At 38.8% G+C, this 14,385-nt stretch overlaps 1 protein-coding gene across 1 annotated transcript in view; it reads left to right on the top strand.

Moving 5' to 3' along the window:
• Pkn (serine/threonine-protein kinase N) overlaps nucleotides 1–14,385 on the top strand; it is a 718,384-nt gene that overhangs the window by 177,785 nt on the left and 526,214 nt on the right. The window contains exon 6 of the mRNA XM_090368665.1: nucleotides 4,474–4,727. Coding sequence (XP_090224791.1) covers nucleotides 4,474–4,727 — 254 coding nt within the window. The remainder of the gene's footprint in view (nucleotides 1–4,473; nucleotides 4,728–14,385) is intronic.

The raw sequence follows: 14,385 nt of genomic DNA, 5'->3' as shown, positions 1-14,385 counted from the left end.
ACTTTGTTCATATAGTGTATATCATTTATGGAAACATATACCTTGCCAAGGGCTTAGAGGATATGCTGAACAGTTATGCTGTCTGTTAACAGACCCTCAGTCTAAAACACTGATGGATCCAATATCTTATCTTTCTATTTTAGAAGATTTAGTAGAAGTCCGGTTGGCCTGCCTCCCTAAAATCCACTCATGCACACCTTCTCGATGGTAAGCCCTGTTACTTCACTTTTGGTGGCAACGAATGTGTAGAGTGGTTCTCTTCAAGATACCTGGTCAGCTTGAAGAGGAAAAGACAACCCTCCAGCACATGATAACATGACGAAACAAATGGCCCTCAGTCCCCAGCGGCTGCTACTACCCCTCTTACGGCAGCAAGAGGATCAGAGTGGAAGCAGAGGGTGCCAAGAATGTCTGGGTATGACCAGGCTGCCATGCATGGAAACTGAACTTGGCTTGTTACAACGTAAGATTGCTCATCAGTGAAGATAGGATATTAGAGCTGGAAAAGGAATTAGAAAATATGAATTGGAATATCATCAGTTTGGCTGAAACAAGAAGAGGAAGAAGAAATGAATCACTTATAAGTTTATCAAGTGGAAATCTGCTGTACACCAATGGAAACAGTTAAAAGAGTTAAAGCGGAATTGGCCTTTTGGTCCATAAAGATATAAAAAACAACATTTTGGAATTCAAAAGTACATCACCAAGGGTGCCAAGACTACTTATCAGGATTTCTAAGAGGTATAAACTAAAATTTATAATGATTTATGCACCAACCATGTTGATAAGAGGTTGAAGATGTGTACAGCAAAATTGAGAGACTTCTAGATGAGCAGAAAACCCACTACACTATCATTATGGAAGACTACAATGCTAAGGCTGGAAAGAGAAAAAACAGCACAGAAACAGAAACTATAGGAAATTTTGGAATCGGTGAAAGAAATGAAAGAGGTGAAAGAATTCTGGAATTTGCAGAATCTTGAGGAATGTCAGTAATGAACACTTCTTTTTTTCAAGCAAAGGGTGAACAGAAAGTGGACATCGAAGAGCCCCAAATGGATTAACAACTAATGAAATTGACTTCATCCTCACTATTGGAAGAAAGATTGTGAATAATGTTACCATCCTGAACAAGTTAAACATTGGAAGCGATCACAGAATGGTAAGATGCACACTTGATATAGATCTAAGAAAAGAAGGAAAAAACTGACTCGAGTAAATAATACGAAGGTCTGAGATAATAGAAGAGGTGAAAAAGGAAAACTGGAACTTAAGAATAAGTTTGAGCTTCTGCAGACCTTTCAGGACCAAGATATTGATGAGGAATACAACTACTTTCTGAAAGTGATAAAGCCCAAGAAACCTATAGGTAAAAAAAATCCAAAGAAGAAAAAATTATTCAATAAACACTTGTCATGATGAACTGAAGACGACAAATGAAGAGCAAGAAAAACTGACAAGGAGAAAATTGAGTATACTGAGTTATGCAAAGCCATTAGAAAGTGAATCAGGGAGGACATAAAAAGATTTAACACAAGAAAGGTAGAACAAGCATTAAGGGAAAACAAAGGACTTAAATCTGCAGCCATGAGCAGTAACACAGAAAGGCAAATGATACTGAAACTGAAGAATAGCGATTGTGTACTTAAAAATAGCAGAAAATGCATAATTCAAATAGTAGAAGACTACTATAAAAAATTATATAAGGAGCAAGAGAATGATGCCAGCAGTAGGGACATAAGACATACCCGATATCCTTTTTGATGATGTAGAACATGCATTGAAGGAAATGAAGAATCAGAGAGCTCCAGGTGAAGATGAAGTTACTGTAGAGTTGTTAAAATTGGGAGGAAGAGACATGACACAGAAACTGGCAAGACTCTTCACAAAATACATTAGGAAAGGGGTGACACCTAAGGAGTGGAATAATGCAATCATAGTTTTGCTGCATAAGAAAGGAGATAAATCAGAAATTGGAAATTATAGACCAATTAGCTTGTTATCCCATATCTTCAAGTTGTTTACGAGGATCATTACTAACAGATTAGAAAGAATACTTGATGAGACTCAACCAAAAGAGCAAGCTTGTTTTAGGACAGGATTCTCAACTATGGATCACCTTCATGTAATATTGCAGCTAATGGAGAAAGCAAAATGAATATAAAACCCATTATGCCTGGCATTTGTGGATTATAAAAAGGCATTTGAACGCATACAGCATAAGGCAATGTTTCGGGCACTGGAAAAACAAGGCATAGATACCCCATATTTATGATTTTGAAGAAAATATATGAGGATGCTACCTCCTTTATTAGAGTAGACAAAGACAGTAGCAAATTTAAAATTGAGAAAGGAGTTTTACAAGCAGACACAATATCTCTGAAGTTGTTTACTGCTGCCCTTGAGGAAGCTTTCAGAAGATTAGATTGGTCGCAGAAAGGAGTCAATATGACATTGTGATCATAAGCCGTGATCCCAAAGAATTAGAGGGAAAATCTTAATCAGTTATGCAGTGTTAGTAATTATTTTGGACTAAAGATGAATATGGCTAAAACAAAAGTAATGATGAACAAGTATACCACAGAAAGGGATATAATCATTGAAGGAGTAGTAATTGAAAAGGTGGAGTCATATACTTATGTGGGACAAATCATTAGTTGTAATAATGATAAACTGGGCTTAAGTTTTAATAAGGCTTAAGTTTTGCAAATTACAGAGTCTGGAGACTAGGCACCGGCGAGGTGATCTGATAGAGGTGTATAAGGCTTTGAATGGTTTGAGCATGCTCAATGCCAATGGGATTCTTCATCTTTCTCAGAATAATCACCTCAGAGGGCATAAATTCAAATTGAGGAAGGACGGATGTCGGATAGATGTGCGGAAATTTGCCTTTGGCCAGCGGGTGGTTGGTTGGTGGAACCGACTTCCATCACTTGTTGTTGAAGTTGATAGCCTAAACAAATTTGAAGCTCAACTGGACAGGTATTTCGAACGAACGGAGGGGTGAAATGGGAGTGGTTTTTTTTTTTTTTGGCTGATGCTGAATAAGCTTGCTTTCTTGCATCATATGCCTCTGCTAATGCTAACTGGAAGTGGAGAAGAATAAATTTTGGACAGATAGCATTCAGGGAATATAGTCACATACTGAGGAGCAATATCCCAATTTGTCTTAAATTCATAAAATAATGAACCAATGTATACTCCCCCACCATGACTTATGGAAGTGAAACTTGGACATTCAACAAAAGAATGGAAGGGAAGCTGAAAACTACACAGCGAAGAATGGAACGAATTATATTAGGAATCAGACTGTTAGATAAGAAGAGAAACACATGGATTAGGCAGCAAACACAAAACACAAACACATAAGGACATTCTTATCAAAACTAAAGAATTTAAATGGTTTGGGCAGGACACATAGCTCGAAGACATGATGACAGGTGGACAAAAAAAATAACAGAATGTGCTACCCAAGAGGAGCTAAAAGAAAACCTGGAAGACAACAATGGAGATGGACAGATGAAATTCACGAATTTGTGGCTAGTAAATGGATGGCCACTGCACAAAATAGAAGGAACTGGAAAGTTCCTGGAGAGCCCTTCACTCTGCAGTGGATTGAAAATGGCTGTGATGCCTTGTCGTAGACCAGTGTCATCAAACTCAGAAGTATATGTGGGCTGCACACATGTGTGCACACAATAAACCAGTGTAGTATTAGTGAAAGAAATCTGTTAAAAATATTTTTATTGAATTCTTTAGGCCTCATCAATTTGGGCTATAGTTAGTCAGTTTCATGCATAGGAGCAGGATTTTTCTTCATGGGTTATTTCAGATTTTTCTGCCCAAATATCATGCAAATCGACCTGTGAACACATCAGAGCCAAAAGACACTGTCCATCATTAGGATTATTTACCCAATATGGTAGCAAGTGAAGTTCGAGATGATTAAGAGAGAGGTTGAAGAATTGCTTCCTTACCATGCTTTGGCTGTCTGGTAATTATGCCAAGTTCTTCCCCTTGCTCAAAAGTATGCAAACTCATAACCAGCAACATATTAGAAGGTTCATATAAATTATGAATTTTGTATTAATGTATCTCCTTCAAGTATCATAATTTGTGCATTATTTTCACATGAATTTCAACTTGGAGCCATATAAGAAATATCTGAGGGCCATTTGATGCTTCTGGACTGACAGTTTGTTGTGCCTGCCGTGCACTATCGAAGTTCATCTTAGTTTGTTACAAATATAGTTACCATTTTATCACTGTGATACAGACATTTATAAAATTAATGTGGAATGAGACTTGCATTTAAAATAGTTAAATAGAAAGTATTTATTTTTAACTTTGAATTTTTATTTAATAATATTACATTTCACAAAAAAAGGAGAAATTTTGATTAGGATTAATAAAAAGCACAAGACTGAGTAAGCCTATTAAATTTATTTATTCTCTGTTTATTTAATTATTTAGGCTCAAGCTAATCTTTCTGAGTCCAGCCAGAAGTTGGATTTGATACGGCGGTCTTTAGAGCATCGCCGTCAGGAATTGCCTGCTGATTCTCCAAAAGCAGAAGTCCTGAAAAGTGAGCTGGAAAGTAGTCAAGCTACCAGCCCAATTCTATATCCCTCAACAATTCATCCGTATGGTGTGAAAGAACCTCTTTTAACTTCATATAGTACTTCTCTATCTAAGCCAGCAGCAGTAACTGGCAAACTTGAAGTGAGGTAGTATTAGTTACAGTTTGTTTATATAAAAGTAAAATTTTTATTTTATAGAACTTAAAAAAAGAACTGTCGAAAAAAATAAGCATACATGTATTTTATGTGTGTGCTATTGCAAATAGCAATTTTTTCTAGTGTAGGTTATAGGAAATTGTTAAATTGGCTTAAATATTTTTTTTTTTCACAATAAAAAGAATACAATGGTTACATGAGAAATTTATACTAATATAGAGCCATATAATTGTTAGCCCTGTATGCAAGGTGTGTGTGTGTAAACCTGCAACTTTATAGGTTTATTTCATAGAGACAGTGCTAGGTGGGTTGGAAAACTGATAGCTTGGGCCTATACACAGACTAATATATTAACCAGAACTGCAGGCAGAGGTGAAAGTAATTTTTCATTGCTTCTAGAAACATTCTTCGTTCTTCATTGAAACATGCAGCAGCCTGGAAAGCAGGGTGTTGGGGATTTCAAACCCTGCTGTGAGTCATAATGAAACAAGCAAATACATGTTCTTTGTTAGGGTGACAGAGAACAGGTGCATGTATAATTGCATGTACACTAATGCAAGGAGCATAGTAAATAAATTTGATGTACAAATTAAGTCATCAAATGCAGACATTGTGTGGATATCAGAGATGTGGTGTCACTCAGATATAAGGGATGAAAATTTTGAATAAGAGAAGTAGAGTGTACAGAAAGGATATTGTGTACTTTGTCTGGTCTCCAGAGTTTCCCCATTCACCGCTGTGTCTTCTGTACTTGGTATAAGCCACACGCCTCGTGGTGTGTGTAGGTTTATACAAATGTAATGTTCTGTTGTGCTGGCTGGAAACTGATGTTTAGCAGCCAGGGGCAATAGACACCTGGTCATTCATCCCCCTTCTGTCCTAAGCTGTGTGGAAGCATACCAGGTTCTGCTGTCAGGAGCTCTTACTAGGTTCTCCTCAGAATTCTGGAAGAACCCAAGTTAATATCGAAATGAGAAGGAAGATAGTGGGGGAAGTATGGATTTGGTGTTGATAGTGAGTTACGGATAGATAGCTGGGGATGGAAACAGAAGGCATCACCAAGAAGATTGAAGTTACAAGGCAGAAGAGCAGTAAAGGCATGTAGATCGACAGTTGCATCAAATCCTACCTTGGGATCCAAGGTCAACACAGATTGTACTCTGGTTTGGCAGAGTAGATCCCACTTTAGATAGGGCCAGCAATAGAGTACAGAGAGTAGTCCTAGAAAGCTCCCACTCAGCAAATGCTGAGTGATTTATGTCAGTTCTTTGCAGAAGAAGAATCCCACCTTGGGACCCAAAGTCAGCACATACTGTATTCTCTCCATGAAATTAAGTAGACGAGATCCTGCCCCAGAGAGCCAGCAATAGGATACAGAGGATCTCTAAGTTGATCCCATTCGGCAGAAGCTGAGTCAGCATTTAAGTCCAGTTTAAGTAAATCTCATCCCCAAAGGGGTCAGTCATATTTCAGGAGTCAGAGAGACACAAAACACAGCATTTATAATAGGGAGTCCAATCCAGGAAAGTTTCTACTACAAGACAGAGTCATATAAGAGTAACAGCAGGTTAAATCCAGCCATAAGTCTGGCATTAAGGGACAGTATTTTCAGTGCAGGGCTTACCATAGAAAGAAGAATATATATAGCCCCCCCCCCCCCCAACTCTGTGTTTGTGTACTCTGTGTTGCAGTACAAACTGTACTGTGACACACTCTGTAAAGGCCCAGAGATAGTGTAAGTTTTAGTGTTGGTCTGTGTAGTGTAGTATTGGGGTGTGTTGGTCTATTGTTACTCTGGCCATTTAGCTGCAGAGCTCCTAGTTGGACCCCACATTGCCTATCCACTGACCCAGGGGGGGGGTTAGACCTGGTGTTGTAGGGAATAGAAAGGTCTCTGGCAGGGGCAAACCCCGGACTACACCTGAGCTTGCTAGGGAGGGCCGGGGAGGAACTCTGGAAAGTGAAAAAGTGTAGCGGGAGAGAAAGATGAGGAGGAGAGAAATATGAAGATAAAGAAGGTGGATGATGGAAGACTACACCTGGAAGTAGGAAGTTAAAGGAATAGTTGTTGTTGTTGTTGTTATTTGGTTTTTAGGAGCATTAGCAACTAAGGCCATATTGCTCCGGGGATATGCGGTGATCATTCCCTGACCTTTCCGCATCCTCCGTATTTGGTGGTCACGGGCTTGAACCCCGGGCTAATCAAGAAGTGTGTGCAATGCACTGCTGCTCCTGCCCACCTGGTTACAGAGGCACCTAAAGGGATAGAGGGGGATGGGATTGTAAGATTTGTGTTGGTAAAGTTCACCAAGCAAAAAATTTAGGATGTGAGGTGGGGAATGGAGACAGACAGGGATCATAGAAGAGTACAGTCATAGAGCTAGCTATGGTACGCTATATGTGGAGAGGAGACGGTGCTGTGGACATTTTGTGTTTTTCTGTTAGTAATTGCAGTCCAGCCGAAGCTGGTGTAAGCAAATCATGTCGTGCCTCAGAAGAAAGGACATGACATCAGCAGGGTAGGGAGGGGGCTCCTGGTAGTTACATGAACTTAGCCCAATTGCACACCTGTCTTACTTACATTTACACAATTATAATTTTTTTATACGTATTACAGGCAGACTGAATAACAGCACACAACAGCACTCTCTCACATTTATCACCTTACGTTTACCATCACACAGAACAACAGGACACAGGTGCCATCTAAATATAACAGTTGCCAAGAAAAAATTTTTTTTAATACTAATCACAAATGTTCATTTGTGATTAGTATTAAATCACAAATCATTATATCTACCAAATGTTCATTTGGTAGATATAATTCAGTCTACAATCAAGTTGCATAGAAGGTTAGGCAAACTAAGGCAGATTATGAGAAGTAACTAGCAAAGAATTCCAAGAAATGTAGCAAAAACTTCTTTACTTATATTAACAGTACAAGAAAGGGATTGAATCACATTGGTCAACTTGATGACAGTGGATTATATATTGATGAACCTGCCCCGGTTGCTGACAAACTGAATAGGTATTTTGCATCAACATTTACCCATGAGGAGTTCTTTATTGAGTGGAATTCAAGAAGTTCATTACAAGTTAACAGGGAGCCAAATGATTTTGGGATAAATGAGAGGAAAGTGTGTGGGGGGGGAATTGTTTTTAAACAACACAAAAAAGGTGCCCTGGGTGGATGGGATCTTGCTAATGATATTCAGGGTGGTAGTAAAGGAGATAAGCAAACCCTAGACCATAATTATGAGAGCATCTTGGGATTCAGGAAAGATTGCTATTGACTTGAGATATCCAAATGTATCATCAATTCATGAAGTGTGATCACAGACCTATTAGCTTAACTACTATTCCAAGGAAAATAATGGAATCTCTAGTTAAAAAAGTAATGCAGGATCCTCTAGACAGAATGCACTTATATGGCAATCACTGCATGCACTTATTAAGAGGCAGCCTTGTCCGACCAGTCTGATTGGATATTATAATGCAGTAAGAAAGGAACTAGATGCGAAAAATAATTTTGATATCATAATACTTGGATTTCATAGAAACTTTTGATACTCTTACACATAATAGACTGCTGTACAAATTGGAGCAATGTGGGATTGAGAACATATTACTGCTCTGGATAAAGGGATGGTTGAGTAGGAGATGGGTCCTTGAGGTTGTCACAGACATTTTCTCAGATATGCCAGACAAGCTGTACTTGCTACCCAGGAGTCTGAAACGCTGATGGAACTGATATTCGGGTGACACGCAAGTCAAGAGGACCCAATTTTGGCGAAGTCCGGATGGTCTTTGACAGCCAAATCCTCTGCTTGCACCTTCATGATGGAGGGACTGTTAGTAATCCTGGGTATAACCTCCATGCACAAGTACATGGTGGGTGATCACCCAGGTGTGAACCAACGTAAGCAGGGATCGAGGTGTGGCGCCCACACCACATGGAGGAATGCCAACCCTCTATGTTACCAGGCAGTAATAGGTGGTAGATGACTCTCATCAACCGTGCGATACCACCACTTTGCTTATTGGAGGCTTGAAGTGGTGGAACCCATGTTTAGTCTCTAGAGCTAAGTTCCGGTCAACCGTTCCTTATCTCTTCCAGCATGCAGTATGATTGATGACTTTTGAGGTTATGATGAAGATTGTGGTGAGATCCAATATTCCTTACATTTCGAGGGTACAGCTCTAAAACGGCGTTCGCAGGCCGGCTGCTAGTTAGTACACCGGACCGAACCTATTGGTAACTCTCTAGGAGGCTTCTGGATCAGCTAGTGTATAATCTTGCTACCTCTACTCTGCCAGATAGCGACTGGAGGGAGTCCGAGTAGTGTGTATGCGGAGAGCATTGTCGAGGCCATGTTATGTCAAGGATCTGGGTATATTCTTACCAAGTGTACGCCATATCCAAAAATTTCATTACTTCATACAGCATGTCCCACCTGCTTTTTCTTACTATTGAATACACCATGAATTGTCAAACTAATAGAGCAAGCTTATCTGCAAAAAGATCTAAACCTCCCAAGCACTTCCTAATTCATTTCACAAATATACATGGTCTCAATTCTAATCTCAACGATGTCCATTTCCACTTGCAGTCTGCCAAACCCCATGTACTTTTTCTGACAGAATCAGTTATCGGTTGATTCAACTACTGCTCATCTCAGTTGCCCAAATTATTCTCTGTATGATTCCTTTCGCCTCAAAGGTGGTACTTGTGCATATGTCCGTTCTGATATTCCCTGTCAGAGACTTGGCAATTTGAAATCTCCTCTCTTTGATCTTCTCTGGCTTAAAATCTCTCTACCTCATTGTGTCAAATTCATCTGTTCTCTACCGTTCTCCCAACTCCACTAATCACTTGGAGCTCTTTGACTTCCTCTCTTTGCAAATTGACTTTCTCCAGTCAAACTTTCTTAACATTGAGGTAATTTTTCTTGGTTATTTCAATGTTCACAACTCCAGCTGGCTTCCGTTTTCTAGTCACACCGACCCAGCAGGTCGAGATGCTGAGGCCTTTACAAGATTGTTCTAATTCTTCAGTTTCATTTTCTGCGTATAACAAAGTTCGCAACAATTGTAAAGCAGTTATTAATCAGTCCAAATTTGAGTTTGAACAGGCTAAGAGTAGAAAACTTGCCCTAATGGTAGCCAAGCATTCTGGTCTTTTGCCAAAGCTATTGGCCGCAACTTTTGCCCATCTTTGTTCCCACCTCTGTCCAAACCAGATGGTTCTGTTGTCACTTCAGCCAAGGATAAAGCTGACCTGCTAGCATCCCATTTTTCTTCCAACTCATGTATTAATGATCTTGGTAAAACACCTCCCACCATTCCCAACATGCTCCATTCAATGCCCCCTGCAGTCTTCCGTCAAAAGGATGTCAGAAGGATTTTCATGAATCTTGATGCTAAGAAAGCTCCAGGTCCCGATTGTATTTCTCCACTTGTTCTCAAAACCTGTGCTCCTGAACTTAGGCCTATTCTTTGCCGCCTTTTTTCACTCTCTTATTCCAAAGGTGTTTATCTTTCTGCTTGGAAATTTGCTCATAAAAAGGGTGACAAATATCTCCCATACAATTATCGTCCCATTGAAATTACTTCTACTCTTTCTAAAGTAATGGAGAAATCAATTAACCGCCAACTCTTAAACTACCTATAAACCTTCTGTCTGATCAACGATCGCCAGTATGGATTATGTCAGTGTTGATCCACTGGTGATATTCAGGCTTATGTTAACCATTTATGGACTAATTCAATGGAAAGGTTCGGTGAAACACTAGTAGTTGCTCTTGACATCTCAAAGGCTTTCGATCGTGTTTGGCATAAAGGTCTTCTAAACAAGCTTCCATCTTATGGTTTGCCAACTGTTTTTAGTAATTGGTTATCCAGTTTTCTCTCTGATTGCTCACTGAGGGTGATGGTAGATGGCTCTTTGTCTTCTAACTTCTCCAACTAATGCCGGTGTCCCCCAAGGTTCAGTTCTTTCCCCCACTCTTGTATATTAATGATCTTCTTCCATTGACTGGAAATCCTATCCATAGTTTTGTCGATGATAGCACATTGCATTCAACTTTCCATTTTGAGAAACCTTGTCCTGCTAAATCAGCTTCAACTTCTCGAAAATCTGCTACCAATTCCTTAAATGCCGATCTTTAGGTAATTCTCCAGTGGGGCAAAGACAACTTAGTTGATTTCAACCATTCCAAAACTCAGTCTTGTCTTATGTCTCGCAAAAAGGATTCTTCTGCTCCTATGCTTATTTTTAGTGACACTCCGATCGATTTCTAGGCAAAATGATATATCTCTTTTGGGGATTACCTTGACTTCTAATCTCTCTTGGTACAAGCACATTACAAATATTGCTTCCTCTGCATCTAAAAAACTTGGTTTTCTCTTTCGGTCTCGGCGTTACTTTTCTTCCAAACAGCTGCTCACTGTGTATAAATCGCAAATCCGCCCTGCCATGGAATATTGTTCCCACATCTGGGGTGGTGCCCCGAAATCTTCTCTCAGGCTTCTAGATTCCATTCAGAAGAGGGCAGGTTGATTAGGTTAATTGACTACTCTCTAACAGAGTGTCTCCACTCGCTGTCTCATAGAAGTACTGTTTCTGCTGCAGATACTGTTTCTGCTGCCTCTTCTACAGATACTTCCACGAGCACTGTTCTTCTGAATTGGCTTCTATAATTCCTGCTCACTCTTTCAAAACAGTCCGAACACGTGTTGCCACCAGCCAACATCCATTTACTGTCCAACTCCAAACTCACAGAACAACCTTTTCATCTTCCTTGTTTATTCATTTAACTGCTATTTTCTGGAACAACCTTCCTTCATACATATTTCCTGAAAATTACAGTCTACAGAAGTTCAAGTCCAATGTCAACAAATATCTTCTTTCGTCTTCTCAACCTCCAGTGCAAGCATGGTGCTAAGTACTATAGGTTCTAATACCTCTCATGTTTGGGGTTTACCTAAAAAAAAAAAAAAAAAAAAAAGAAGACAGAGGGATTAATAATGAACGTTGTTCTTCATGGACTGATGTTATTAGTGGAGTTTCCCAGGGTTCAGTGCCTGGCTCATTGTTATTTTCTATATTTATTAATGATATTGATGTTTGTATATCAGGCTTAATGTCTAAGTTGGTAGTTGATACTAAAGTTAAACGGGTGGTTAATGACAGTAATCAGGGTAAGCAGCTAAAACAAGATCTAAATAAATTAAGCCAAAGGGCTGAGAAATGGCTGTTGTAGTTTACATTGATAAAGCAAGGATAGCAGTAATCTCAGATTAAAGTAACGACTGCATGGTACTACACTTCGGGCAGTGGAAAATGAAAAAGACGTGGGATAATTGTGCTGTTGTAGTTGTTTGTGAGCTTGCAAGAGCAGCTTAAGCTATAATGTACCTAGCGTAGGTTAGGTATAATTGTGCACTCAGATATGATTTACTGAGAAGTGCAGGCAGGCTGCTAGGATTGCTCATGTAGCTTTGCCTATGATATACAGGAACTTTGCTAGCAAGGATTAATTTGTTGTGTAAGCTATTATTAGGCTGCATCTCGAGTACTGCTTTCTGAACTGCTGAACTGGGTGCTGAAAACTCAATGAGATGGGTTGAAGGAATGAAATGGTGGCTGTACAGGTTTCAGTTCTACAAATTTAAGCATCTTGAGGTGATTTGATCGAGGTTTTGAAGGTCTGAATGTATTGAGCAAACTCAATGCTGATGGCATTCTTTCTAGACACATTCTCAGAATACACACGAGGGGGCATAAATTCAATTTGAGGAAGGATGATTGTAGGAGAGATGTGAGGAGGTTTGCTTTCAGCCAATGGGTGGTCGACTGTTGGAATGAACTTCCATCTAGTGTTGTGGAAGTGGGCAGTTAGAGTAAACTCAAGGAAGAAGTAGACAAATTATTGGTGGAGGTAAACAAATGAATGTAGGAGGGTTTTTTTTTATATTTTTAGCCAAGTCTTTATAAAATTTTTATTGCATCATTTTCCACCAATAATAAGGATAAAAAAAACCTTAAGAGTCAAATCAGATGCATATGTAGAACACAAAAAAAAACACCACTAAAGATGTATAATGAAATTCTTTGTTGTAAGGTTGTGCACCCCGATTTCCTCTCAATTTATTTCTCCACTTCACAAGGAATAACAATGTATTTTCTTGTGATGGGGTATCTCTTTTTGATGTGTGTCTCCAATACTCTTTTTTTTTTATAAATAACTTGCATTTCTTTGCTTGTCTTGACACAGAATAGAGCACCTTCAGGACTCATACTCTTTCAGCATACAATTAATAAAATTCTCTTTTTTAGTCATCTGGATTGTTTAATCCTTTTATGTGTCATAGCATTTCTAAGTGGCATATATGTTTTCTGAGATGTTTGTGAAGCTAAAAAAAAAAAAGTTACAGATGAACACATGTTTAAGAAGAAGAAGAAGAAAAAAAATTAGGATGACATCATGTTATATGCAACTATGATATATCTAACTATTTCTGATATATCTAATATTAGAGACTCCACCTAGCCATTACTTCAGTTATGTAAGATCTATTGACTGTCTGTATTGCTCTCCTAACTGTACAGTTCGTTTGAAACTTGATATTAGGGCCACCCTAGAGTAACACATCTGCTCGTATCCACATGCAAGTCAAAGAAATTTCAGCTGCAGGAAACGGATAAATTTTGAAAACTTTTTGCTGTTTTATTGATCTGTCATATTAAATCATATTTTATAAGTAGCTTTATAGTCCTAGTCATGCTCCTGAGTTTATTTTGAGTTTAGTTAGAAATTTTGTAGGTTACTACTTAATATATGTAGACCCTTCATATAGTTTGAAACTTGCCACCATTGTTTTAGTTTATTAGATCCTTACGGTGTAGCATAACGTATATATCAAACTTGATAGCCTAAGGTATAACATAAAACTAGTTAGCTTAATACGAAGCATTGCATTTAGATATCTGTTAGCTTAGTGTAGTATTGTCAATTAATCAATTAAATTTATTAATCTTATTAATTTTTTGTTAATCAATTATATTGCATCTAAACAGAAATAATGCTCCAGACTACAGCAGCAAAGTAATGGGCACAAAGTAACAGGAGTGCTGTGGCTCGGGGGAGAACTGAAGGGGCAATTCTCCATTGTGTCACAGTCTAAAAAAAATTTGCGACTTGCTTGCAAATTTTTTTATGAAATGCTTGCAGACCTTTCTGGAACAGGACATGATTTCGCGAAGGAGGATGTCTCTTCTGTGTGTATCCTAGGTGCAGAGTGTGAAGAAATTAGGAGCCAACTGAGTGTTCTGATGGGCATCTACGAGAGTTTGAGTAGTTTGGTAGATGCCCTCGAAGGAGTTAAAATCTGGGCCCACAAGCTCTGTTGCCAAACTCATCACCAGAGCTCACTCTTGTGCATCAGGCAACACAGCGGCAATCTTCAAGGCAGAATATGTTGATCCCACCGGAGATAATTATTGTTGGTGACTTAATCGTCTAGGAAATGGGAAATATATTGTTGAAAAATGCTAGGTAGATTAGGACCAGAATGTCTAATAGAGGCAAAAGTTGATAATGTTATAGAGTAGATATCATCTTTTAAGGGACAAAAGGGGATATTGTTG

This window comes from Mastigoproctus giganteus, chromosome 2 (assembly GCF_048544385.1).
Source record: "Mastigoproctus giganteus isolate SK-2022 chromosome 2, ASM4854438v1, whole genome shotgun sequence".
NCBI classification, from domain to species: Eukaryota; Metazoa; Arthropoda; class Arachnida; order Uropygi; family Thelyphonidae; genus Mastigoproctus; species Mastigoproctus giganteus.
This window is presented reverse-complemented; position numbering and strand designations above follow the sequence as displayed.